This window comes from Phoxinus phoxinus, assembly GCF_949152265.1.
Source record: "Phoxinus phoxinus genome assembly, chromosome: 17".
NCBI lineage: Eukaryota > Metazoa > Chordata > Actinopteri > Cypriniformes > Leuciscidae > Phoxinus > Phoxinus phoxinus.
The window spans coordinates 26391846-26419821 of record NC_136892.1 but is presented as its reverse complement, the minus strand read 5'-3'; the positions used below and the strand labels follow the sequence as shown (position 1 = coordinate 26419821).

Below are 27976 nucleotides of genomic sequence, written 5' to 3'. Positions count from 1 at the left end.
AAAAGGGTACAATAATTGTGGCCAACTTGTTTTGGAGAAAAACATTTATTTGATAATGTGATCCCCTCCCCCCACTTTCAATTATTTTACTTCAATGAAAGGTTAGATTTTTGGCAATTTTTTTAATGAAAGATCAAAACGATGCAGATTTATTTTTTACAGCCAGTTTTGATCAAATTTACCAGGGGTGCCATTAATTTTGAGCACGACTGTATATCCTATAGTTAAGCAAAATGAGTCAATATAGTTGTTTGCATTAACATATTCATGACACCCAACCCCATGTGCATCTGCATGAACACACATCAGGACTATCATCACCAAATCTAACATTTGGCATTTTTGCAGTAACTTTATCAATGATGCATTAGATTCTGATTGATGCTGAATTTCTATTAGTGGCCGTTCATCTGTGACAAATGAGAAAAGCACACATCCCAGTGAACTAGATGAACTTAACCAAATGAAAGTGGCTCCAATTGACATTTTTCATTGTTAGAAACACCGGTGTGAATAATTGGAGCCATTATTGCGCACAGACAGCTGAGAGCGGGCGAGACAGACCATCAACAATTTCCTGCCAGTTCTCACAGACAATGCAGAGGTTATGATTCAGTTATTCAGACGGTCATTAGTGTGCGGTGAAGAGCTTTCCCGTCACCTGCCTGCGTCTGTGAAGTCACTGCTTGACTAATAGGCGGTTTATGGCCAGTCACCTCAATAGATCAATCATAACCAATAATACATTTACTTTCAGAATGAGTGATTCGGGTTTTTTTACTCTTCTGTGACACATACTAGCGCATTCAGCTTAGTACATTTACTGTTTAATCATAATGCATGGAAAGCAATGTATCATATTTATATAGCACACTGTCATTTTTATAAACCGCAGATAGCCCAACAAGTTCAAATTGATTATATGTTATAACTATGACTACAATGCTTACTATATGGTGTCAGTTACCAAGAAGATGAATTAATTTAATTAATAGCATAAAATATACAGAACGATGACACTCAGTTTAGTCAGTGTATTTCATTGAGATAGTGACATACAAAAATATAACATGCTTATTTATATGTTGTGGAATAAAGTGATTTGACAGAGTCAGTTGTGAAGTGAACAAGTCAAGTGAACTTCAAACCACAGTCCTTTCATCCTGCATTCTCAAAGCCTTTAACAAGAAGTCCTCAACCTGTATGTGAAATACAGGAAGAAAAGAAAAAGAAACAAAAGATTTTAAAAAAGTAATTCATTACTACCTACTAATTACATCTTCAATTAGACTACTGTACTAATTATACTCTATTGCATTTTTTTTCAACATTAGACGTAAATTTTGTTGTTAAATCCACTATTGTTCTATAATCTGTTCAATATTTAATGCATTTACATCAGAAGTAACCAATTAAATTACAGTAATAAATTACTTAGAAATGCATTAAATCCAACACTGATCATCATTATTTTGCCAAAAAAAAACCTCTAGCCTGTTAATTGTCAGTGTCGTCCTGGTAGCGGGACACTTTTTTACTGCTTTCTTATCCTATCAGATATTTCAATATTTTAGTAATCAACATAAATTAATCAATCGAAAGCTTAAACGCTCGAAATTCATGCTGTGAAAACCATTTCTATGCATGAGAGTTAACAGGTTAATAATATTTTTTGTTCATTATTGCATACCAATTATGTGTTTAAAAATAACACTATTAGATCAGAACCACCCTTGTTTTGCACGCATTTATGCATGAACACACTGATCTTGTTAAGGATTTAGTTCCTATGTTCTCACCAGTTTGACTTGTCTGTCTCTCTCGTGATCTTCCTCCCACTGACGTCTCTTGGTCAGCATGCGCTGGAGCAGTTTCAGAGCGTCGATCTCCTCTGTGCTCTCCGCTCCTATCCGTCCTCTCATGAGCGCATACAGGAGTGGAGGCAGATGTTTGTTGAATCTTTCCAACAGCAGATCCTGGTCTGGAGTCGTCATAAAGGTCTTATCACCTTCTGATTCCTCAGGTCTGACCTGCTCATCTGTGCTTTTCTTGCCCATTAAGTGCCCTAAAACAAATATAGGTCATTATAGGCTGATTGTTGCACTGATTTTAAGTCAAAGATTCATGCTCTTAATATAAATATGACTAAACGCATATGGATTTCATGTGGTTGCAAGTGTGACTGGTCCTATTCCTCTGAGCAGGATTGGAACCAGTGTCACATGCGTGGGAGGTGGGCGCGCTAACAAGGACATTAAAGACTGCAGCCAGCATCAATTGCTAGTGTGCTTCTTGAGGCCATGGGGAGTGAGATATACTTGAACAGCTCTTTTACTAGCTGGCCTCTGTTACACTTACCCCCCTAAAACTCACTCCCACCCGGGTCACGGCACCAATTTGACTGGTCCTACTCTTACAGCTCAGAACAGGATTCAAATCAGAGTCACCATCATAGGAGGCGGGCGCACTAACAAGGACACTAAAAACCACAGCCTCTAGAGCCAGTCGCTAGTGTGCTTCTTGAGGCGGGGAAGCGATTTTTACTTGAAAAGCTCTTTTACTAACTGGCCTCTGTTACACTCACCCCCCTAAACCGCACTCCCATCCGGGTCACGGCACCAATGTGACTGGTTGACTGGTGACTGGCTGAGCTCTTACAGCTCAGAACAGGATTCAAACCAGAGTCACCATCTTAGGTGGCGGGCGCACTAACAAGGACACTAAAAACCGCAGCCTCTAGAGTCAGTCACTAGTGTGCTTCTTGAGGCCGGGAAGCGAGTTTTACTTGAACAGCTCTTTTACTAACTGGCCTCTGTTACACTCACCCCCCTAAACCGCACTCCCATCCGGGTCACGGCACCAATGTGACTGGTCCTACTCTTACAGGTCAGAGCGGGATTCAAACCAGAGTCACCATCATAGGAGGCGGGCGCACTAACAAGGACACTAAAAACCGCAGCCTCTGGTGTCAGTCGCTAGTGCGCCTCCTGAGGCCGGGGGAGTGAGGTTTACACACACAGCTACTAGATGGCCTCCATTACACAAGCAAAAAGCACAACAATCCAGATTATGTATACCTTAAAAACACACATATTGAATCTAGTCTGGTATAAATGTGCAAACAAAATTTTATTTGAGCCAATAGACTTCATGAGAAATTGTTGAATACAACACAAGTTCAATAGCACAGAATACACATCTCAACCGAATGAATTCAGACTCAAAAACAGAATCAAAAGAGCATATCACATTATACCTGCTTATCTCTCTATTTTTTAAACAAATTCATCACACAAACATACAAAAAGCCAGTTGCACACCTCCTATTTTCATCCAATTAAGATACAGCTGTTAGTCTGCTCTTTACACCCCATGGATCCACTTTCACTCATCAGTCTCAAAGCTTAAGTGACACTTGAGCGTTTTGCAATCACTCCAGATATACATAATACATGCACTTAATAAACTACCACTGGTATGTTTAATCAAGTGGTTTATATTGTTATCATTGCCTATAGTGGTATTGATTTCATTTACTGTAAACTCTTAAAGCATTTCTTCAGTTTTTCAATGGTTTGCATGCATGCAGCTCCATCAGCAACACATCTTTTTATCCAGAATCATTTTTGCATATTATGTTTGTTTGTTTTTGGAGATCAAAAGCTCTAGAGGTTACATCATAGGTCTTCTAGATCAGCATATTTGTTTCTAAAAAAAAGACTTATTATAATTTATTTATTCCACTTTAGAGTTGATATTTTAAAATTGTATTGAATTTTATGTTTTAATTTAATAGCTTATATTTTATTACAGTCTGTTGTACACATCTTACTACTTAAAAAAATAGGCTACACTTATTTTTCATCAAGTAGCTATATTGCTCATTTGACAAATAAGACTTTGACTTCAATTCTCAACAACAGTATTTCAGTACTATAAGCATTTAATCGAATGTTCTATTTAAAAAAGTAACAAATGTAAATGTAGAGTAGCTTGTTTTGGATTTTTAAAATATGCAGAATAACTACTGCGTTATGTAATGTAACATCAATTTAAATGCATTTACTCGGCTCCAAATCCGAGTAGGCTATAAATAGCTACATATGACCCACAAACTTATAGGCTATTGTTGTTTTTGGTTTGGGAAAATAAAAAATAAGACTTTCACTCACCAACAGCCCAGTGATTTCCGCGAGGATAAACTTTTCCAATGGGTTGTGCGTCTGATGCATACACACCACAGAGTACAACAACCAGAATCATGGACACCACTAATCTGCATCTCCATACGAGGCACATAACGCCCATATAAGACTCAAGTCCCTTCACCTTCCTTGATCAGTCCTGCTGTAACTGCTCGTACAGTTATTGCTAGAGGCCCCTGTAATGGTGCATTTAGATAATCAGTTCATTTATATACTCCCGTGACGACGACCACTTAGAAAGTGAAAGAAAATGACGCGATAATTTCCTGCGCTATAGAGAGAAATTGTCGTGCCAATGTCTGGATGGTACGTGTATACGCTGAAAGTTGAATGCCCCCTCCCAGGGGTTCTGCGTCAGTATCTTGGTGGCTTAGGCTACTTGATATTTAAAAAAAATAATTAAAAAAACAGAATGTCATGTTGAGCTAACCTGTCATTATCTCAGCCACGGGCTATTATGCTCCCCAAGACAGATTAAATGTGAAGTGTCATCGGTATTTCATTAGATGTGGGGTAAAAATAACTTGTAAATGGCTCCTTATTGTTTTCTCCTGCAGTTGCTTTAGGAAAATGGTAATACAAATGATTCTGACCTGCTAAATAGTGCCTAAAACTCCTGTAAAACCAGCAACAGTCAAGATAAGGGCCGTGTATATATTTTTTTAAATAAATAAATAATGAAGTTCCTGGTAATGGACACTGCAGCCTAAAGCTGTCAACAGATATCCAGTTACAAACAAGTTTATACAGATGGATTTAAGACCAACGAAATATGAAATCAATGAAAGATCAACATATATTTCTCCACGTCATCTTCTTCTTGAGAGTGTGTGTGTGTGTGTTTATGTTTTTTTTTTGTACTGCAAACCCCCATTTAGTGGCATACAAAGTACGGAGTTCATATATTGCAAACAGCTAGCCTACTGTAAAAAAAAAAAAAAAAAAAAAAAGGCATTATAGCCTAGTGGATGAAGTGAAAGCTTAAAACTACCTAAAAGCTTAAATACCACAGCGAAGAAGGTACATACAACCCTGTCCATCAATGTAAAGTGCTTGGTGCAGATGTATGGGAGAATAATTACGATTATTTATTTTTAGGACAGTAAGCGGGATGGAATTACTTGGCACTTTTCAATGATATCTGCTGTTAATTTCACATCTCTCACCCAGAAAACAAACACTGTTCATGGCTGCATTCAAAGTCACTGAAGGAGACATCCCTGGTAACCCCCTACAAACCTGTAGCTATTGTTCTGTAAATCAGAAAGAACAGATGGAAAAACCAACAAGTGAACAATGCGTCCCTGCAAATGAGGCAATGTGTGCTTTTCTGTGAGTTATCATATTGGGATAATATTGAGGGATGTAGATATAATATTTCAGGATAGTGTGACCCAGATAGCAAATCCTAAAAGTATGGATAAGACCTCAAAGGCACTGTCATTTGTGTAAACAGTCCAGCAAAAAGCAAGGTGCTGTCGTTTACGTCACGTATGGCTAATTCATGAAATGAAGTTGAATGTCAAAAGAGAAATGTTAGGTAGAAGTGAGTGGAATTAATAATTTGAAAAATCTTGCAAATCAAAGTATGTTGGGTTAAATGTTTTTATTTTCTTAATGAACTAAAATATTTGCAAGATATAAATAATAGGCAAACTAGACCTAGTGGAGTGGAACGTAATTCATGCAAATAAACACAGCATCACTTACACCACTAGATGGAACTATTTGGTTTCATTTGATGGTTACCAACCACATTACTAGTATGGCTTTCTGTTGATGAGAGGACGTTAGTTTACAAGGACAAAAACTTCCGGGACTTATGGAATAGGCCTAATAATAATAATAAACACCGATAATAATAAAAGCCGAGTCACAGCTGATTATATTGCAAATTGCTGTAGGCCTATGTAGACTGCATTTAAAATCACAATTATTAATCAAGATATTACTTGACTAAGAGTAATTGCCTCAGGCCTATAAGCAAACTAAGTAGGCTAACTTTTTCAGATCCGATTAAAGATGAAAAGGTCAGAAATGAAATTATGTCAACACAACTCTAAGACATCCAGGTTAAGTGTCCCTGGATTCACCATTCTGTTTGTGTTTTTTCTGCATGATTGTGTCCACAAACGTGCTATACACAATCACTATATACAGTGTTGGGTAAGTTACTCTAAAATTGTATTAATTATTAGTTACTAATTACCTCTTCAACGGTGTAATTAGATTACTGTACTAATAACTCTCTCTAAAAAGTATTTAATTACTTTTAATTAATTACTTTATAAATCTCAACCAGCTGAATATAATGATAGACATGAAAACTGTTTTAATTCTTTCAAATAAATACTATAAAATTGCATGAATTTGAAACTGAACAAACAATTTAAAGGGAGAAGGTTACATAATAAACATACGTTTTAACATCAGACAATACATTTTAAATGTTAAACGCACTATTGTTTTATATAGAATTGTTCTAGTTAGTTTGATCTCATAGGCCTGCTTATTTTACAAGGTGGCTAATTCGTACGAATGTGTACAAGTGATACGTTAGATTTAGCCACCTCATAAAATGCATACGACTTGCCATGATATCAGATTGGTCAGAAGTAGCCTATAGGCCTAACTTACCTGTAATTAAATTACAGAAAAATGAAGGGTAGGCTTAGTAATTAGTTAACGTTACACCCAACACTGCATATATAGGCATGGTCTTGTTTCGATTATGATCTCAGATCATTAATCAACCGTGTTTCTTTATTCAAGTGCGGTAAATGAATTGTTCTTGTGAGTCGGATCTTTTCAATGAATTACCGTTAGTTGAACACAGAGCCGTTAAGGTTGAACCGGTTCACAATAACCGATCTCTGTCTATGATCTTTCTTCGGACTAAAGTTACCATAGGGACTGAATCGACTAAATGAATGATTCACGAACCAGAGGTCCGAGAATTTATCGAGTCAGCTCCTAAAAACAAAACCTCAAGTCACGCATTCAAAAGGGATCCGGATTTAGCGAAAAATTACTTTTTGCCAAACACCATAAAAGTTCCAAAAAAGATTAGGAAATAGGTTATTTCAGCTTGGTAGTGTTGCCTTCCGTGAATATCTAAGTTCTAAAATAAATACTTATGAATCTGAATCAAGGCTGCAACAACGACACCAGGACACATACAATAACACTTTCTAAAAAACGTAGCCTAGTAAACGAGTAACCCCAGAGTGCAGTCTGGACGAAGGGGCGGGGCGACACTTTGGGGCGGGGCTACACGTGTCGCTCCGCCCACCAATAATTTCATTGGTTTATAATACAGCAATCTTATTGGAGTAGGCATGAGCATGCGCATTCCTTTATGTACGAGTTTATGAATGATCTTCTACGCAGTTTGGCCGTAGGCTACTACGCATGGCGATTTCAGTAACGATCAATGAAATAATGTTTTTATTAACTTATTAGGCTACGAGTTACAGTTAATACGACTTAATAAGTTAAATGAAGTTACTGTACAACAAACAATCCTTTCAAGGCAAACCGCCGTGTAATATAGCCCTGCTAAATCTGGGGAACGAATTCTTCATTCGTGGCCACGATAGCCTAGGTCTATATCATTATCAAGTGAAGTCAAGTCAAGTCAAAACATTTTGTATAGCGCTCAATTCACATCGTTTTATAGCAGTTTTTCAAAAAGTAATATAGGCCTATATAAGCTTTAGGTATATTGAGTCGTTTTAGAGCTGGGCGATATAAAGAAATATGTTGCTGATATAAATCATACGATGTTTTAGATTTAGCTAAATTATATTTATTAATTTACCCAGCAGATAAGTCAATGGCACTTTAAGTGAGCAATGATCATGACTGCATTAAATTACTAGCATTGCAAGGAGAGATCGCCTATTAAGCTGATAGTAATGTTTTCCGAATGTCATGCAGGGCTGCGTCATTTTACATCATTCATTTATGCTTAATTTTTCCATTAGGATTGGTGAATAAAATAAACTCGGGGTTTTACACTACATAATGATAATTCACTGTATTTCAGTAAGACACAGTTCCGAAAGTGACAAATAAGACAATAATAGGCTACCAAATAATACAAGCCCTGGACATTTTTTTTTTTTTTTTTTTTTTTTTTTTTTTGCGTACAATGGGAATTTAAAAACCTGCAGTGCTGAAAAGTGGAAAAAAAAAATACTAATACAGATATTAGGCTAATATGTCGCTCTATAGCAAATATTATTTTTTATGTGCTCAATTTAAGTATAAATAAGTAACTATTTACTTATTTATTACTATTTAGGCTGTTAGGCTATAGGCAATGCCCAGATTTACAGCGGTGATTTTTTTAATAGTTAGGCTGCAGCTGTAGCCTTTGCCAGTGTTAATATTTGAACCTATTTTTAACAGGTAAACAACAATATGAGTTTGCCATTAAACATTTTATTTGCACTTTGTGCCAAAAAATGCAAGCATTGGAGAACAAATCTCGTTTAAAAAAATCAACAAAAAACGGTCGCGCTTTAAATAAAAAAATAAAAAAATATAACATTTAAAATCAGCTGCTTGCGTTCGGGTTTGTCCGATGTCTTTCCTTTAATACAGCGATTTATCATAATTTGCGTAAAATCCCGAGTTTGAGATGATCCACCGACCGACCTGATGGAAATATGAAAACAGCTGATCGAGGTGCTGTCACCAAGCGTTCGTTTTTAAACAATAACTTTGTCTATTCTGTGTCTTAACAATAAAACATTAGCCAATAGATCTTAACTAAAATGACCATGGTAAACCGATGATATACGATTAGAGTTAGCATTTAATATTTCGTTAATATGGACAAATCATTCACAAAAATAGTACATAAAGAATGCGCATGCTCAGGCTTGAATCATCTGGGCCAATAAGATTGCTGTATAATAAGCCAATTAAATTGGGGGTGGGCGGAGCGACACGTGTAACCCCGCCCCAAAGTGTCGCCCCGCCCCATCGTCCAGACTGCACTCTGGGGTACTACTAGTAAACTGTCTATGGTTAGAGGAGCATAACGTTATGCTGCCTACGACGGCTCTGGCCGGAACTACGTATATGACGCAATTGCGTCATGACGTAAAAGATTCCCTGAATCATTTTTGGAAATGATCTGTTCAAAAGAGCCGATTTGTTGAATCGTGCCGCTGTGAAAATCGCAAGGGCTTGTGGGATTGACGGTCACAAAAAAAGCTCAGCCTCAGCTCACTATATTAAAGCAGTGTGAAGTACAAAAAACAATATTATATAACGCAATTGTTCGTTCCATACCGAAACCTTTTAGAAACGCGCAGCAATATGGGCAAGCTTTGAGAGAACACTTCCCAATAAAAAAAAATTCTTCCCATTTTTTTCGTTAAAAAGAGCGAATAAATACTCCGCGGTGGGCGAGATATTCGTAGTGGTATAGTACGTTCTGCAACTCAAATGTTCAATGTTGCAGCTGGCAGTATTATTACACGATTTGAGGAATCAATAGGACACAGGCGGTCATGTGACTGCGCTTACATCTCGGGGGGGTGGGCAGCAACCTCTCCATGTTACTGCTGTATTAGGCTGGGGGAAAGCCATGCATTCTCGATCATTTTAGAGCAGTGCTGTCATGAGTGCTTCTTGCACCCACGAGCAACGTTTTGCAATGCTTTTTGACAGCACTGCAATGTATTCCTGAGTCCCTCTTTCATGCATACTGATGATGTCTGTCATTCTAGGTTGTGCTGTGCATAGCTGAATTTGGTGGTGCAACAGCAAGAACCATGGCTGGCCTTCTTGCTTTTGATATTTGCCTTTGCTGCCCTGCTGAGAAGAAGAGCTCTCACATGCAAGCTTTTAATTGAGACAAAGCTCTTTCTTACAAAAACTCACAGGTAGGTCAGCATCTGTTCTTTGCTCTTTCATTGATACTTCTGAAAGCTGTCATTGTGGAAGGCCGAGAGGGTTGCAGATAATGGGGTATAGTGTGGAGAGTATACATTACATGCATTTATTTACCATAGCATTGCTGCCGTCATGGTTTTCTGGTATGACTGGAGGATTTTCATTTGCTGGACTTTGAATCTGTTTTATTTTTTATGCAATAGCTACATGCATTCATATTCTTCTCATTCCAGAAATCATCAGTGAACGTCCCTGTAAATGATTCAGGGTCCAGGGCTAAAGATTCCTCTGGTAGGCCACAACGAACAACCACCAATGTTTTCTTTATATAACACAAGAAATGATCATCATTTTTGTTTGACTATTATTTTTTAAATATTCCATTACAGTATAAATATCTCCATTTTTATTTAAAGTCAACACTAAATCAAAATGGACCCCATTTACTTTATTGGTAATGATCCTTTGAGAAAATGCCTATATTTAATAAAAATGTATTAATATACTTATATAAATTAAATATATTTAATTGATTTTATATCTAATATTTAATCGAAATGATGTAACTTGCTCATCCTGTGAAACGATTTCACTGCTGATGTCATCACTTAGGCCGTACAAAGCTTTAAAAAGAATAGAGTTGCACCGATTGATCGGCTGGTGACCGGAATTGGCCGATTTTCACGTGATCGGCCGCGATTTTATGCCGGTCAAATGCACTCGGTCGCCGCATGATTAACATCGCGCAACATTAGCATCACACGTGCACACGGAACGCACATGTAGGAAACCTCGTGAATTACGGCCGTTTCACACCGTCCTCACGCTCAATTAAAGTGAAAGCACACTTTTGAAGGACAAAATAAATATGATTTCACACAAAAAGTGCTACTGTGTGTTTTAACAAGAACTGGAGTAGGCTATGTCAGAAAAGAAAATGAGGATTCAAAATATTTATAGAAAATGTACCCATTTAAACTTGTCGGAATCGGCTAAAATCGGTATCGTCAGGTCAAACTCAATGAAAAATCGGAAATTGTAATCGGTGCATATCATATACATAACTATGTTTTGAGTGGTGTATAAAGACCTTGCATAATGAACCGTTATGTTTTTATTACCTTAGAACGAGCCATTTCTATCTACATACACCGCGGGTCACCTTACACGTTAAGTCGCCATTTTGTGCCAACATGTTTCTACAGTAGCCCTAAACGGACAAACTACTACAGAGCGCGAGTTTCGCCACTATGTTGTTCTTCGTGCAAAGAAGCTAGCTAAAGTCAGCGAATAAAACACTGACACAATGATGAACAAGTAACAATAATATTTGCAATAACATAGTTTTACTCATTGCTTAACTGGCTACTCTCTGCTGTCTCAGACGACGACGTCTCTTCCTGTCGGCCACCGTAACTTCTGTTGGTTGCAGTTCATAACCTCACCACCAGATGCCGCTAAAATGAACACACTGCACCTTTAAATCTAAATGTAACTTGCTTATCCTGTGAAATGACTTTACTACCGATGTCATCACATAGGCCGTGCAACCCTATTGGATAATGCTAACCGATAGCCAAACATTTTGTATTATTAAACTATTTTGTGGCATTGTGTTTTTGTAAACTCACATTTGGTTCGACTGCATACTGGTACGTATGAATGAATGAAATCTAAATGAATATTGTTTTACATGGATATTAGATTAGGGAAGTGCAATAGGTTGCAAATGGAAACTCATGTTGACTTTAAAGAAAAATAACAAAACGGAGTTTGCTTTGTGACTCATGAGTTCATAAGTTCATGGGCTAGTGTTGGTAACAGCATCTGGTTGGTGTTGACTTTAGTATTTTCTGCTAGTGCCACAGGGTCATAATAAATTAAGAAAACATCCACAACCATTGAATGATTATTGTAGATCATGTCACTAAAGAGGTTATTTTTTAAATTCTTAATTTCATCATAATTTTTTTTGTGATTCTTCAAATATGCCTGAGCTAATGGGATCGAATGTTTCTGTATACACACACATGCATGAAAAAACAACACGCATGCATGATTCGACTGCATTCTGTCTTCAATCTAGCCAACGCCATCATGGGCCTTTGTTCTCTCAGCAAACGTCACTCCAGAAGAGCTTCCCTTCTCCCCTTACACCCCTCCTTCCAGTCCTGTCTCATATTCCCTCATTATTTCCCCACCTCTCCACTGCATATTTCTCTCGTCACTCTGTCTTTCTCCTCAAATCTGGTTGTCTTCTTTGGCTGAAGCAGCTGGTTGCAGTCTTGAGCCAGAGTCTCATCCCGCATCCCCCTCCCCCCCACGAGTGCACGCAAAGACAAAAGGCCAGGGTTGCTTGTCAGAACACTGCCCCCTTCCTCCCTGCGCTGCCGTGCATCTGCAGAGGAGAGAGTGACCTATAGAACAGGAACCAGCAGGCTCATAGTGAAGAAAAAAAAATCACACTCATACAGAATGGGGCCTGGCTGGACTGACGTCTTGCATAAGCCTTTCCACGAAGATTCCCGGTAGTAGGGCCGAGGAGAAGCGGGGTAGGGCGAGAGCCTACTTTTTCCCTGTTTGTGTGTCTCTCTGTGTGTGTGTTTTTATACGTGTCACGGCCTTTGTTTTCTCTCTCGTTTGGCAGAGACCGGACACGGTTGCCCAGGGCTGGAGGATTAGGGGACGAGCAGCTGATTTTAATTGACAAAGATCCGTGTTTCTCACTGGTTTTCTGGGGAAAACACGAGAGGAGGAAGCAGGGACACTGGCTGGAAGAGAGGAACAGGGACCATGGAGAGAGTGAGGGAGAGAGAGAGAGAGGGAGAGGGGAGGCAGAGAAGGAAGTAGAAACAGTCCAGTGCTGCAGAATGGGGTAAAAGCGAGAGGCACAATCAAAAAGAGGTCAGGTACCGAGCCTGTTTAAATTCTACTTGCTGTCTCTGTGTCTTGTTTTCTTCTGTCAGGAAACGGTGCTCATCTTGTGGCTTTGGTTTACACAGTGCTTGTGGTTTTCTATGGAATGTGCATCTGCTTTTTGGCTTTTAATTTTTCCTTCTCTCATCCATCCGTCCATCCATATAAACCAGCTCTGAGCCTCTGGTGTGCATGTATTTTTCATAAACGTCCTCCATAGTGTGTGTTTCTCAGGCCTAGCGTTTGATTCAGCTCGGCAACGTGAATTGCACACGCATTCTGAACACAAACCTCTCCGATAATATTAACACACACTCTAAGCAGGAATATTTTGCAGGAATATTGAAGATTTGATGAAGAAACTGGCAGCTCCTGTGTCTCCTGTGTGGCTGCACTGCAGCACACACATTATGCAGGGTGACCGGAACCGGCTGAAACCGGTTTGAGGCAGACGAGGAGGCTAGGAAACAATACAGTCACTGTGCTACAGGCAGATAGCCGACTGCTTCATGGCAGCCAAAATGGCAAAGGGGTCTTCAGGAGTGATACAGCCCCGAGCAGGGATGTTAGAAAGACAGTCTTTACACACCTTGAGACGGTTATGCACGTCAGGGTCGGGAGGCAGCCATGAGAACTGAGCAGATATGGTGACCGTGGGTCACTATGTGCGATTATTCATAGTGGTCACCATCCAGAATGGTCTTTGGCGTGCCGTCCCGTGTCCCTCCTGGTGGATCGTGTCTTGATGGGCCCTGCATAGTGCAAAAAGTGGATTTTTTTTTCCCTCTGCTGTCAGGGAGAAAGGAGGAGGAGGGTGGTGGTGTTTTGTTGTGGAGGTGGTAAGAGGAAGGAAGGAAGGAAGGAAGGAAGAAGGGAAGCAAAACAAGATTGTTTGCTGTAGTTGTCGGAACAACGAGGGTGAGGAGTGGCTCATTTGCATGTTTCCACTTCTATATGTTTGCATGTGTGTGTGTGTCTGTGTGTTCACTTTTATTATGTGTGGTATTCTATATTGTTCAAATAATTGGACTACTGCGTCGTACAGTGGCCTGATTTTAAAGGCCTCGGATAGAAACTCGAGAATCACAGTTGTTTTGCTGTGAGCGGCACCCTCATTTGAAATCAGCCTGCTCAGCTGTAAATGTGTTTAGGCCCCATACTGGCTTTAACAGCTTAATGTCTTTCATTAAAATACTCTTGTCCTTGTGTTATATCTTTTTCTGTCTTTTGTTTGCTGCTCCTCTCCTTATATGCCTTACCACATTGGCTCCATTGTGTGTGGGGAAGGCCGTCTTGGCCCTGCATACCCTGTGCGTGCAGATGTTATTAGCTGTAATGGAGGCAGGGCTGCAGTGCTCTCTTCCATTTCAATAAAAGCAGCAGTAGCAGGAGTAATGGGGTGTGTGTGTGTGTGTGTGTGTGTGTGGGGGGGGGGGGGGGGTAACTCTGCTTGCACAACACAGCTTTATTTTCCTTAAATTATTCTCTTACCACTTTAAATATGCCAAAATGTTGATGTTCATATGTTGGTTGGTCTAATTCTTTTTTAATTTTATATATTTCTTATTTTATGATTTATGTATTTTAGTCATTTATTCATTTCTTTAATAATGTCTAACTGTTATTCTTACATTATGTTGTTTTTGTATTATACAAATGTATTCATTTATCATTAATATCTCTTTTATTTTTGCAGATTTGGTCCTGCATACTAGTACCGTTGCAAAAAATGCTTAGGCTTAATAAACAGTTTTCTGTTTCTTTGTTTTTTTTATGTTTAGATTGTTTTACATGTTGTATTTGGGGCTTTCTTAATATTTTTCAGCACCTTTATATATTGTTTTATTTACTGGTAGACTAAAACTTCTATACAGAATGTCCTGTCCAAATAATTCACATTTCCTAATTCCTTTCTTATTTACATGTATTTAACTCAATTTGTATCTCAGTAAGAGTTGCTTTTTATGGTGTCAACAGGTATTAGCATGATAATATAATGATTGTAATGTGCATATATTTTAAGTAGTTTTAATACCTTGAAAAGGCATTTTGTACTGGTTGTGGTCATTTTATATATTGCATAGTTCAACACAAGAATATAATGTTAAAGGCAAGAATACTGGCAATTTTTTAGATTTGTAATACAGAGTGTAATATAAAATGTCTTTCCCCTTTTTTTTCAAAGGTGTTTAGCTCATTCTTTTAAGACCATGGGCGACATGAAAACCCCAGACTTTGATGATCTACTTGCAGCCTTTGACATTCCTGACATGGTCGATCCCAAGGCTGCCATTGAGTCCGGCCATGATGATCATGAAGGACAACTCAAACACCATGCCCACCATGAAGAGGATTCCCATGTCTCCTCTGGTCCAGATGTTGGGGTTAGTGTTATTGTTAAGAACGTCCGGAATTTTGATACCACTGAACATCTCTCAGAGAAGGATGTTCATCCTACTGTCGAAAATGGACTGCACAACGGTTTCTTGCCTGTTTCACCCAACAATAGATACAGCAAAGAGAGTGACAAGCTTCAAAAAAGTGAAATCCATGGGATGGCAGGAAATATCTCCACATTCAACCAGTTTAGTCCCATCTCTAGTGCCGAGGAGTTTGATGACGACGACAAGATTGAAGTAGATGACCCTGCCGACAAACAAAGTAATTTACCATTTAGACCGAACCCTCTAACCAGTCTGAGCACAAAGGCTAAAGAGCCTCGTTCTCAACTCACTAAACCAGATGGTCCATCTAGACCAAGAACAAATGGCAACTACAATCATATGAAAGTTGAGAATAGTAGCACTAATGGCACAGTGGAACACTCAAACCTTTATGACTCTCGAAAAACAAGAAAAACTGAGGAGCCCTCTAAAGAAACCTCCAGATCCCAAGAAGCAAATGAGCCTGGAGAACCAGTCGTTGAGTTGAGTGCGGCCAACCTCTCCCAAGCCAAGTCCAAATCATCTGCAAAGCTCTCATCCTGCATCGCTGCAATTGCAGCACTCAGTGCAAAGAAAGCTTACACAGAAGCAATGTCTCCAGAATCCCTTGCCACACCTCAAGACTCACCCAGAGAGGCTAAAGAGATCCCTAAGGTTACAGAGAAATCACCAGAGCAGGAGTCCGCTCTGGAGCTTGGCAAGAAGATGCTCTCAAAACAACCCGAGAGTCCTTGCAGTGTTACCAGTGAAAGCAGCAGCAAAGGGTCTCCAGCATCTCCAGTAGGATCCATACCAGTCATTCCCAAAGTCCGCATCAAAACGATCAAGACATCATCAGGGCAGATTAAGAGGACAGTTACCAGAGTCCTGCCCGAGTTTGATCCTGACGTCTTGAAGAAAGGTATTGATTCTTCATCCAATGTTGTCTCTTCTCTGCTGTCCACTCCAATCTCGACTGTTTTCTCATCTCCCACCAGAACAACTTTGCCAACCACAGTAGTAGCTACTTCTGGAGGCTCTGCCATTGAGATAACTAAACAAATGACCATCAAACCCGTGGCCACTGCCTTCTTACCCGTCTCAGCTGTCAAGACGGCAGGCTCCCAAGTAATTAATCTGAAACTTGCCAACAATACAACTGTAAAAGCCACTGTCATACCGGCGGCATCCGTTCAGAGTGCAAGCAGTGCCATCCTCAAAGCTGCTAATGCCATTCAGCAACAAACTGTCATGGTGCCTGCTTCTAGCCTAACAAACACCAAACTTGTGCCAAAGACAGTCCACCTAACTAACTTAAATCTCTTGCCCCAAAATCCATCAGCAGCTGAGCTCCACCAGGTCCTGACCAAGTCTCAACAACCCATCAAACAAGCCATTTTGGCACAACAAACACAAAAGAAAGTGTCTCGGGTCCAGGTCCTAACTAGCTCCCAGAGCTCAGTGGTAGAGGCCTTCAATAAGGTTTTGAGTAGCATTAACCCTGTGCCAGTTTATGTACCCAATCTCAGCCCTCCGACTTCTGCCTGTATATCTTTACCATCCCGTGGCTACAAGTGCTTGGAATGCGGTGATTCCTTTGCCCTAGAAAAAAGCCTAACTCAGCATTATGACCGTAGAAGTGTTCGCATTGAGGTCACTTGCAATCACTGCGGAAAAAACCTGGTCTTCTACAACAAGTGCAGCCTTCTGTCACATGCTAGAGGACACAAAGACAAAGGGGTTGTCATGCAGTGTTCACATCTCATCTTGAAGCCAATTCCAGCTGACCAGATGATCCTAGCGCCATCAATAACCTCCACCGCTCCCACCTCTTCAGCTAATCTTGGATCCTCCATTGTGGGAAGTCAAGGGAAGGGAAACCCAACCACAGTGATCTCCGCACCCTCTTCAGCCCCGCTTGTTGCTGCCATGCCACTGGATAAGGACAACGCCAAGGTCTGCAAATCGAATCTGAAGTGCTTGGAGTGTAGTGAGACATTTCAGGAAGAGTCATCTCTTGCAATGCACTACCAGCAGGCTCCCGAGTCAGGTGGACAGGTGGGTGTATGTATTATTTGTGAAGAGTTTTGAGTCTGAGTCCAGGCCAAGACCAGAAGAGGGTAGAGTCCAGTCTTGAGTACTACAACACTGACTTCCTCTTAAATAGAAGTAGTTAAAAGTTGTGTTTAAAGGATAATTCCGGTATTTAACACCTTGAGTCTATATTGTAGTTTGTTTTGGATGAACAAGAGTGGTGGACAAATTTTTTTTTGACAATGGTTCCTCTCTCGAGTTTTTGACTATAATAGAATTGGCCATGGACCCATTTAACATTGGAGTCAATGGGCATGTCCGAAAATGACATTAAAACAACCTTTAACATTAGTTTTCAAAACTGTGCAACTCACCGAGTGATTAGTGATGTTAGTGGATGTTCCAGAAACAAAAAGTGTTGCGAAATACAGTTTCTGTCGTGTTTTATTCGTCATTTTGTAAAATCCCATTGAATTCTGTTGAAGGACTGAGTGCTCGTTAATATAAATGCGCTACCGGAAACGGAAAGGGGGCTGTTTACATTTGGTCGATGTAGTCTTTTTGCTCGCTTCCGTTTCTCATAAGGCTAGCGAGCAGAGCAACTGTGCTCCGGGAGAGTAAGCGAAATAAACAAACAAAACCTTCATTAATTGTTACTTGTAATATGAAGTTGAACTCGACTGTGACCGTGAGTGTCCCGCGAGACATAAACATCAGTTATCGCCATCAAGTGGTCGGGAGTGTGCTAACGCTTCAGATTCAAATATTGAGCGGAAGTTACACAGTTGTGAAGTGTCTGAAAAAATAGTTCCACTATAGCAAAATAAAAGGATTGGAATCATATATTGCGACGATATATTGTTTATAATCATTAACGAACACCACTAACCACTCGGTGAGTTTAACAGTTTTGTAAACGAACATTATTGGCTCTTTTAATGACATTTTCGGACATGCCCATTGACTCCAATGTTAAATGGGTCCATGGCCAATTCTATTATAGTCAAAAACTCGAGAGAGGAACCATTGTCAAAAAAATGTTGTCCACCACTCTTGTTCATCCAAAACAAACTACAATATAGACTCAAGGTGTTAAATACCGGAATTATCCTTTAAGGAATAGTTAAACCAAAAATAAATTACTTCATTAATTACCCACCCTCATGTCTATCCAATCCCGTAAGACTATAGTTCATCTTCAGAACACAAATGAAGATCTTTTTAATGAAATCTAAGAGCTTTCTCTCCCTCCATAGACAGCTATGCAACTACCACTTTTTAAAGATTTAAAGAGTTCGTAAAGAGATTGTAAAAGTAATACATATGAATTTTCGCGGTTTAGTCAAAATTTTCTGAAGAGACACGATCGCTTTATATGATAAACAGATTGAATTTAGGCTTTTATTCACATATAAACATTCATCAACTCACACATCAGTTGTGGTAAACGGAAGCTCAAGCATGTTCGCTTGACGTGCATGAACCAATGAGGTTCATGAGGTTGTGCAGAACGTTTGAGCTTCTGCAAGAGGTTTGTTCTCACATGTCAAGCATGTTCGGTTGAGCTTCAGTTTATGTTTGCTGATCAATGTTTACATGTGAATAAAATAAATCCTGTTCATCATATAAAGGGATCGAGTCTCTTCAGAAAATTTGGATTAAACCACTCAATTCAATAGGTAGTTGCGTTGCTGTCTATGGAGGGACAGAAAGCTCGTAGATTTAATCAAAAAGATCTTAATTTGTGTGCCGAAGATGAACGAAAGTCTTACGGGTTTGAAACGACACGAGGGTAATCAATGACAGAATTTTAATTTCTGGGTGAACTATCCCTTTGAAAACTTTGTTAACAATTTGCTTGTGCTTTTCCTTCAACTTAAACAGAAAACCTGCACCATTTGCCAAATGCTACTGCCAAACCAGTGTAGCTTTGCTTCCCATCTGCGGATCCATCAGCACAAGTCACCATATATCTGCCCTGAATGTGGAGCTATCTGTCGGTCTGTCCATTTTCAGTCCCATGTGACCAAGAACTGCCTGCACTACACACGCAGAGTGGGCTATCGGTTAGTACTGCATTACTCTCTATAACTGTCAAGGCCAAAACAAACTCCATGATTCCTAAAAATGGCTTTATTTTTCATGTAAAAGATGTAAAGCAAATTAATACAAAATGGGGGATTTTTAACCTCAGCCAGAAATCAGCAAAACTGTGTAGACCACTAGGGGTGTAGCAATGAATGATGCCACAATACAGTATATCACAATTAAAAAATGCAGCAACATACATTGAGGGTATGAAAAAATGTATTGCAATAAACCATGCATTCTTTCACAAGAAAAAAGTATAATGGGAGTATCGAGTCACGACTTCAATGTCGTGTATTGAACCAAATTGTGAGATTAGTCAGTGTTGGGGGTAACGAGTTACAAAATAACGGATTACAGTAACGATATTACTTTTTTGGGTAACGAAGTAAAGTAACGCATTACACTAAAAATATCAGTAACTATACTACTTTACTAGACTATAGGAACGCGCTTTCCTGCGTTACCCAAGCCGTGTTTTCATGTGTGTAAAGCTCTGATCTGTCGAAGTGGTGCGTGCATGCCTGTGTGTGTGTGCTTGCCTGGGCACCGTTGCCATAGAGATCGATTTGAGTGACGTAGCTGCTGGTGCGAAGGACAGAGAGGAATGGAGATGGAGACGGAGACGCGAGTTTCGGCCAGTGGCGATATTCACATTACTTTCAGTTTATTGCTCGAAAGGACAAAAATATTTGCCAGAAATTCACTCTATGCCCTGGCAGGCAAGTACTGGACATCGGGACTACCGGGAGATTCACGGCTTTTTGGGCCGATCCGATGCATCTAAAACTTTTTTGTTCGTTTGTCTTAACGGCTCATAAAACTCGTACATCGGCGGCCCATTCGTTTTGTTTTGCTTAATTGGCGGCGCTGGGTAAGTGCTGGTGTAATGCATTGGTTAAAAAAAGTCAGCATTAGTTTTTTTTCTGACAGACCGGCCCATGAAACACGTAGATTGGCCCATTGGTTATTTTCTTGATTGACACTGGACTGGCCCAATCACATCTTTAAACGCCTCCCCCCTTGGGCTTTGAGCGAGCGTGCAGTGTCAGTGTATCTGTCAAAATCTCTTATATACGGTCTATGGTCAAAATACAGATGGAGAAGAAAGTTTCAGTTTTGCAGTTTCCGTCAAAATAAAATACAATGTTTATCTCTGTCCAGCCCTGATCATGTGTCTACCACCACGGACATAATCCTGTTGTTTGTAGATTTTACAGTGAGGCATATTTCTTTGTGCAGACAGGGATAGTTATTTTATATGGTTTTACATGCCATTTTTATCGGCTACATTTATAAACACTATGCGGACATGCAGGCTAAATGATGATAGGGCTATGATGTTTGTCCATGTATCTACACGGTAAATTAAGAAACGGGAAAGTAAAGTAATAAGTAGTGAAGTTACTTTTCAAATGCAGTAACTAGTAAAGTAATCTCATTACAATTTACAGAAGTAACTAGTAACTAGTAACTAGTTACTTTTTTTGAGTAACTACCCCAACACTGAGATTAGTGTATCCACCCCTACTGACCTCATTGTATTCTTATTTCTGAGTTGACTTAAAAGCTCCTATTTATGCATAAAACGTGTATTGAAATAAAAAATAAAAAAGCTGCCTAAGTGTTTAATTGGTTTTGAGTGGAACATGAAATGAGAGCTCGTCATGCTTTTAAAATGGCAATCACAGAGCTATTCACTGTTATTATTCTGCCATTCACCCATGATTGATGCCGCATTGAAGGTGACTGGCATCGGTTATGGAAACAAAAAAGACGGTTAGGTTATATTCAAGAGTAACACTTTCTTTTTTTTCCTTCTTTGGTCATAGCTGTGTTCACTGTAGCATCATCTTCGCTGACGTTGCTGCTCTCAAGTCACACATTCAGGGGTCCCACTGTGAAATCTTCTACAAATGCCCCATCTGTCCCATGGCTTTTAAATCGGCCCCTAGTACACATTCCCACGCCTACACCCAGCATCCAGGAGTTAAAATTGGAGAGCCTAAGTGAGTCATTTCTCTATAAATTTACAGAATTTATAAAATAGTGTGTGATTCATGATATCTTCTTTCAGTTTCTATTTTTCATGCTTATTGTTTTGAAGGTGGTAACTGTTTTTTTGAGAAACCACATGGTTACGTAAAGGAAAATAAATATCAATATGCCAAAATAAATCCAAATGGGTCATCTGATTTTATATTCTATTTATTACTTGACAAATTAGTAAATAATAGACATGAAATATTGATTTGAGTTGAAGTAATTGTATTATGTGAGAAGAAACACTGTGACGTGAAACCCACACAGCTATGTATTTCTGGGAGAATGGGCTGTTATACACTTGAGCAGTCATTATACAAAAATATTTGACCTCAGAGTGCTACAATATACCAATCAGAAACAAGTATTTCATAGATCTGTATAATATTGTTTATTGGAGATGATACTATTGGATATTATTTATGCTTTGTGGATTGTTTTTTCACTAAGGTAAAACACTATCCATCTTCAGTGTTATTTTCCTATTGTGCAAACGCGCGCATGCACTAAACACTGCCATCATTCTGACAAAACAAGCTTGCAGTAATTCTTAGTAGTAGTGGAGTGGAGAGAAACTCAATAGGTGTGTCAAATCGCTTCGTTTAGAACCCATACGCCACTGACCTTTTCAGGTGCAGAAAGAAATTATGCACGGTGGCTTTAATTACTGTGCCCTCTCTTTGAACTCGACCACCCTTCCCCAAGAGGCCTGTCAGCACTTTTAATGAAAAGGCCAGATGGTTTGTTTGCACTTCCTGTGTTACCTGTATCTATGTTGGAAACATGATCAGCTGGTTTATTGACAACGTGAGTGTTTAATGCAGATGACAGACACATAAATGAGCTGACAAGTTTCCGCATGGCATAATTCCTTCAACACAGCAGCATTTACGCTTTAGACAGAGAATGTTGTTTGTTTTGTTCGGCCTGAGATATTTAACCTTGTAATGAGAAGTAGGAATGCACGCCTACACAAGTAGGAACAGGCAACCAAATATTTTAGAAAGTACTCTTTTTCACTGGAAATGTATTATGTTTTGTTTTGCAGGCTGATCTACAAGTGTTCCATGTGCGACACCGTTTTTACCCAGCAGACTTTGCTCTACACGCACTTTGACCAGCATATATCTAATCAGAAAGTGTCTGTCTTCAAGTGTCCAGATTGTGCGGTGCACTACGCCCAAAAGCAGCTCATGTTGGATCATATTAAAGTAAGGGGGTAAAATCTATTTTTTTTATATTAATTGTCATTTGCCATAATAAACAGGTCATTAAAAATATTTAATTTAAAATATTTATTTTATATATATACATTTTAATAATGTCAATTCATTTAAATGTAAAATCATTACAATGTTTCATCATTATTATTTAATATTTAATATGTACAATTATAATTTAAAAATATTCATATTCATTAAAAAAAAATATATATATATTATAATATTACAAATGTATTTTTTTCAAGTCCCTGCATGGCACCTTAAAGACCATCGAGGGCCCTCCAAACCTGGGCATCAATCTCCCTCTCAGCTCCAAACCTACTAATTCCATGAGCCTAAATAACAACAACAGCAATAAGGAGAGTGGCTCTATCAACAGCCTCGAAAAGGGAGAGAAGAAGCCAACATCCTCGACAAAGAAGAAAAGTAATGGGACAGAACTTCCCAAAAAAGTCCCATCGTCCACCTCCTGCCCTGGCTGGACTTGCATGGAGTGCGACCGCTTGTTTACACAGAGAGAAGTCTTCATCGCGCACATGAAAAGAGAGCATGGGAAGGTAAAATATAATGAAACAACTCTAATAATTATTACAAACTCTGCTCAGAGAGACCCAGGGCTATAGGAACGACACATTATGAGCTTTAATTGAATGTATGTACATTATTGCACGTGTATAGGCATGATCATGATCAATCTTTTTCTTTCTGCTACACCAGCAACTGAAAAAGCATCCGTGTCGACAGTGTGAAAAGTCCTTCAGTTCCTCACACAGTTTATGTAGACACAACCGAATCAAACACAAGGGCCTACGGAAGGTCTACTCATGTCTGTGAGTATCATGTGTTTCTGGGCCAGCCATGCTTGTGAACTCAGTTCTAGGTCCCTCATGCCTGGAGGGGTCCCTCACTTTTCATGCTTAAAACACTTCATTTTACTCTAAAGCTAATCACAAACATTGTGTCAAACCGATCTCTCTTGGGTTTTCGCAGACACTGTCCAGAACCGAGTCGCACTTTCACCAAAAGACTGCTGCTAGAGAAACACATTCAGTTGATGCATGGCATCAAAGACACAGAGGCCAAGCTCCCAGCAGATTCCAGCAGCACAGAGGCCACCGTGGGCAAAGAGCAGGTAACCAACACACAGACTAGCTCATTTGCATCTGTATTGTCTGGGAATGTTGCAAGTGCAGTAGACAGATGTACACTACTACTCAAAAGTTTGGAGTCATTAAAGGAGAACTCCGGTCAATTTTAACATTGAGCTAATTTTTTTGTAAATTTGGAGTGCTGTCAATACAGAGAACAACGACAAAAATCGGTGTTGCCTACACCGTATTATCCTCTTTTTAAAATTTGCACCCTGTTAACTTCAATGGGGCACGTTTTAAACCTGCTTTTATTTCTCTTATCATCCTTGATGTGTCATACAAGTGCACAGCCATATTAGATGATTCCTTCAGAGTGAACACGAGTGAATCTGACTGCTGTAGATGTGAAAGATATGAATAAAAATGATGTTATATCAGCCAGCGCAAATACCTGTATTTACTTTCTGTTTTCGGTCGAAGTCCAAAGTAGTCGATTGTCGAGTTCACGCCCATAGGTTTAGTTACCTATGATCACGCGCGTGAACTCGACAATCGACTACTTTGGACTTCAACCGAAAACAGAAAGTAAATACAGGTATGAGCGCTGGCTGATATAACATCATTTTTATTAATATCTTTCACATCTACTGCAGTCAGATTCACTCGTGTTCACTCTGAAGGAATCATCTAACATGGCTGGGCACTTGTATGACACATCAAGGATGTTAAGAGGCTAAAAGCAGGTTTAAAACTTGCCCCATTCAAGTCAATAGGGTGCAAATTTTAAAAAGAGGATAACACGGTGTAGGCAAGACCGATTTTTGTCATTGTTCTCTGTATTGACAGCACTCCAAATTTACAAAAAAATGAGCTCAATGTTAAAATTGACCGGAGTTCTCCTTTAAGATTTTTGTAGTGTTATCGAAAGAATGTGCTCATCTAGGCTGCATTTGATAAAAAACGCAGTAAAAACAGTAATGTTGAAATATTATTACAATTTAAAAGAACTGTTTTCTATTTTTGCATATTTTCAAATGTAATCTATTCCTGTGATGGCAAAGCTGAATTTTTCAGCATCATTACTCCAGTCACGTGATTTGCTGCTCAAGAATCTTTAATTTTTTAATGTTAAAAAACATTTGTGCTGCTTAATTTTTTAAGCTATTGAAACTATGATACATTCTTTGATGAATAGAAGGTGCAAAAGAACCGCATTTATTTGAAGATGAAATATTTTGATCAATGTAATGCATGCTTGCTAAATAAAAGTATTAATTTCTTTAAAAAATATATTTTAAACTGTAGTGTATATGAACATGTAAATGACCTTATGAAGTCGTAGTCTTTTATGAGAGATGCACAATATATTGGTAGTGTACCATATTGTATATTAGATTCTTTCATTTATTTATCGATATAGGTCTAAATTGTATATTTAATTGTGAATATTTAATATATATATATATGTATATATAGCGTCTGCTAAATGATAACATTTAAGTGTGTGTGTGTGTATACGTTATATATATAATATATATGGCATCCATCTGCATGAAACTAACATCAGCTGGAATTTCATTCTAAATATTTTAGCATTATATAAAGCATTGATGTTATTTTGTATCTTCAGTTACCCAGTCCAAAACGAAAGCACCACTCTGAAGATGAGGATGCCGAGAGGGAAGAGGAAGTGGAGGAGGCCGGAGGGGCCGTGACTCCTGGCAAGAGGTCCAAGAGCTCATCCTCACAACCTCTAAAGAAGCTAAAGATCAATGTCTTCAAAACACACAAATGCGCCGTGTGTAGCTTCACCACCGAGGACATCGTGAGTTTCCACGAGCACATTCCACAGCACAAGACCGACGTCTCGTCCTTCCAGTGCCGTGAATGCGGCCTGTGCTACACCTCGCACCACTCCCTGTCCCGACACCTGTTCATCGTGCACAAGATGAAGGAAGCCCAAGGACTGGGACGCCACAACGGTCAGCAGGAGAACACGCCCAACCCAGAGGCCAACGACGGCATCCCAGATACTCAATGTAAAGTATGTTCCAAAACTTTTGAAACGGAGGGAGCCTTAAACACACACATGCGGACACACGGAATGGCCTTCATTAAGTCCAAACGGCTGAGCGCAGCTGAGAAGTAAGAGCGAGGTAGTGCCCCCTAGCGGATGGATGATGGTTTGCAAGGAATTCTTTGTTTGTATGTTGTCATAGAGAACGTGTTGTATTCCTTCACTCTGGCCTCCTTGTATGCTCATTTGTTGTGCATACGTATACATATATATAAATATACATATATATACAAAATGTATAAATCTATACACACAGAATGTGTGTTTAAAGATGTGTAATATATTAAAAACTGATTTATGTGTATTTAATTATCTATGAGAACACATTTTGTATACTTTATGATCGATGTTTGTATGCGTGTTGGATAGACCTTTTTTATAGATTTTTTTTTATTTTCTATTTTAGACTGTTCTCGTCGTCTTCTCGCGGGAACAGATAGTGTTCGAAAACAGCTGTGTCAGTCTTGGGATGCACCTTCGGTCCTAATTCCCGAACTGCTGCTGCTAAAAAAAAAAAGGTGCACAGAATGTCACAGTTACACTTCTCAATGAGACATTTTGCACTCCAAAAGGACAATCAGTCCACGACTTACAACACAAGCAGGAAAAGCATCTCCTAAAGCAGCCGAAAATGGCATTTGACTGAAGAATTGGTCATGGAATTGAGCTTGAACGCTTCTGTTCTGTCAATTAGTTGTCCATTTAAAGCTACTATAATTTAGCACTACGGAAGAACAAGTTCTTTAAATTTATATATCTCAGCCACTGCCAAGAGGTCGTGTTGAATCAATATGTGCTTTTTTAACTTATAAAAAAAAAAAGGTGTCGTCACACCCGGACGATTCTCCTCGCTTCATTTCTTCTCAGGCAGCTTGTTCCAAATCATAACTTTGAGTTCTTTTTGATTGCATTTGCATTTTGTATTATTCACATACTACAGTGGGTCAGCTTTGGCCTGTTATCAAGAACCATATTTCGTATTAATGCCTATTTAATTTTGAGGAATTTGGGAAGCCTTTATTTGTCATTTGAATCCAAAGCCACTTCGCTCTGCAGATGTGTGAAAGTATAAATGAAACAAATCCTGAATATGTTCATTTATAAGTTTCTTTCCTGTAGTACGTGACACCCCACTCGTAGGTTTCTCATTCATGAAATCAGTAAATCATAAGTGCTTATATACTACACATTGTGGTCAAGTGCCTCCGGCGCTCAAAAGCCAAATGTAGATTTGACATCAACGTCCAAATGTTTTTTTTTTTTTTTTTGAGCAGCATGTCAAGTATAATGTTCCACTCACTCACATGCTTAGTGTGATACAAGTGGGGGCGGGGGAGGGGGGGGGGGAGCAACAAATGCTGCGTTCACTATAAATGAATGTTTAGGCCAAATGTGAATCGAGCTGTACAATTTTTTGCTTTTTTTTACCCCTCCAACTCAGCTATAGCATTTAATTTCAACGTTTCACTTCATGATGAGCTCAGTCGTTCTTTTTGTTTCTTTTCTTCTTTTTTTTTCTTCATCTCGAAACGCTGTATTTTGCTCTCATTTTCCTTTGGATATACGAGGACGCATATGTGCATGAGAGAAGCCATTCACAGTGGTTGTTCTGTTTTATAGAATGTCTTGCTGATGTTCGGTAGACCTTGTTCTATGTTTGTGCAAAAAATAAAACTGTTATCATTAATAAATGATACATAAACAGGAATATTCAGTTCACATTTATTTGTATAGCGCTTTTCAAAATAAATATTGTTTTAAAGCAGCTTTACAGAAAATGCATGCCTCTTCTACATTATAATTTAGAGTGATCTGTTATTAGAGGTGACTGTGTCCAAGTCCAATGTATTTCAGAAATGTACATATACAAATCACAGTTAGCTAACAATGTATTAATTTAAGGCAGAAACAATGAGCTCATTGTAGTACTGAATACATGTTTGTTAACGAATGATTAGGATATATG

The 27976-nt window shown here is 39.0% G+C and overlaps 2 protein-coding genes across 9 annotated transcripts; one reads left to right on the top strand and one right to left on the bottom strand.

The window, feature by feature from the left end:
• Nucleotides 1-17: 17 nt before the first annotated feature.
• On the bottom strand, nt 18-13161 carry grp (gastrin-releasing peptide). Of its 2 annotated transcripts, none has more exons than XM_079586304.1 (3): nt 4173-4853; nt 1800-2065; nt 18-1199 (listed from the first exon to the last, which is right to left on the bottom strand). In XM_079586304.1, the coding sequence occupies exons 1-3, from the start codon at nt 4306-4308 to the stop codon at nt 1143-1145; spliced, it is 459 nt and encodes a 152-aa protein (XP_079442430.1). In that variant the 5' UTR covers nt 4309-4853; the 3' UTR covers nt 18-1142. The 2 variants fall into 2 exon arrangements, with proteins under 2 accessions (XP_079442430.1, XP_079442431.1); XM_079586305.1 differs by lacking the exon at nt 4173-4853 and adding an exon at nt 13029-13161 and having other exon boundaries at nt 34-1199.
• On the top strand, nt 9718-26513 carry znf532 (zinc finger protein 532). Of its 7 annotated transcripts, XM_079586303.1 has the most exons (12): nt 9745-10105; nt 10349-10406; nt 12763-13019; nt 15217-15415; nt 15541-17512; nt 19373-19554; nt 21409-21585; nt 22668-22830; nt 23088-23399; nt 23560-23672; nt 23833-23974; nt 25564-26513. In XM_079586303.1, the coding sequence occupies exons 4-12, from the start codon at nt 15270-15272 to the stop codon at nt 26080-26082; spliced, it is 3726 nt and encodes a 1241-aa protein (XP_079442429.1). In that variant the 5' UTR covers nt 9745-10105; nt 10349-10406; nt 12763-13019; nt 15217-15269; the 3' UTR covers nt 26083-26513. The 7 variants fall into 7 exon arrangements, with proteins under 7 accessions (XP_079442428.1, XP_079442429.1, XP_079442425.1 ...); XM_079586302.1 differs by lacking the exon at nt 12763-13019 and having other exon boundaries at nt 9718-10105; XM_079586299.1 differs by having other exon boundaries at nt 15217-17512.
• Nucleotides 26514-27976: the final 1463 nt, after the last annotated feature.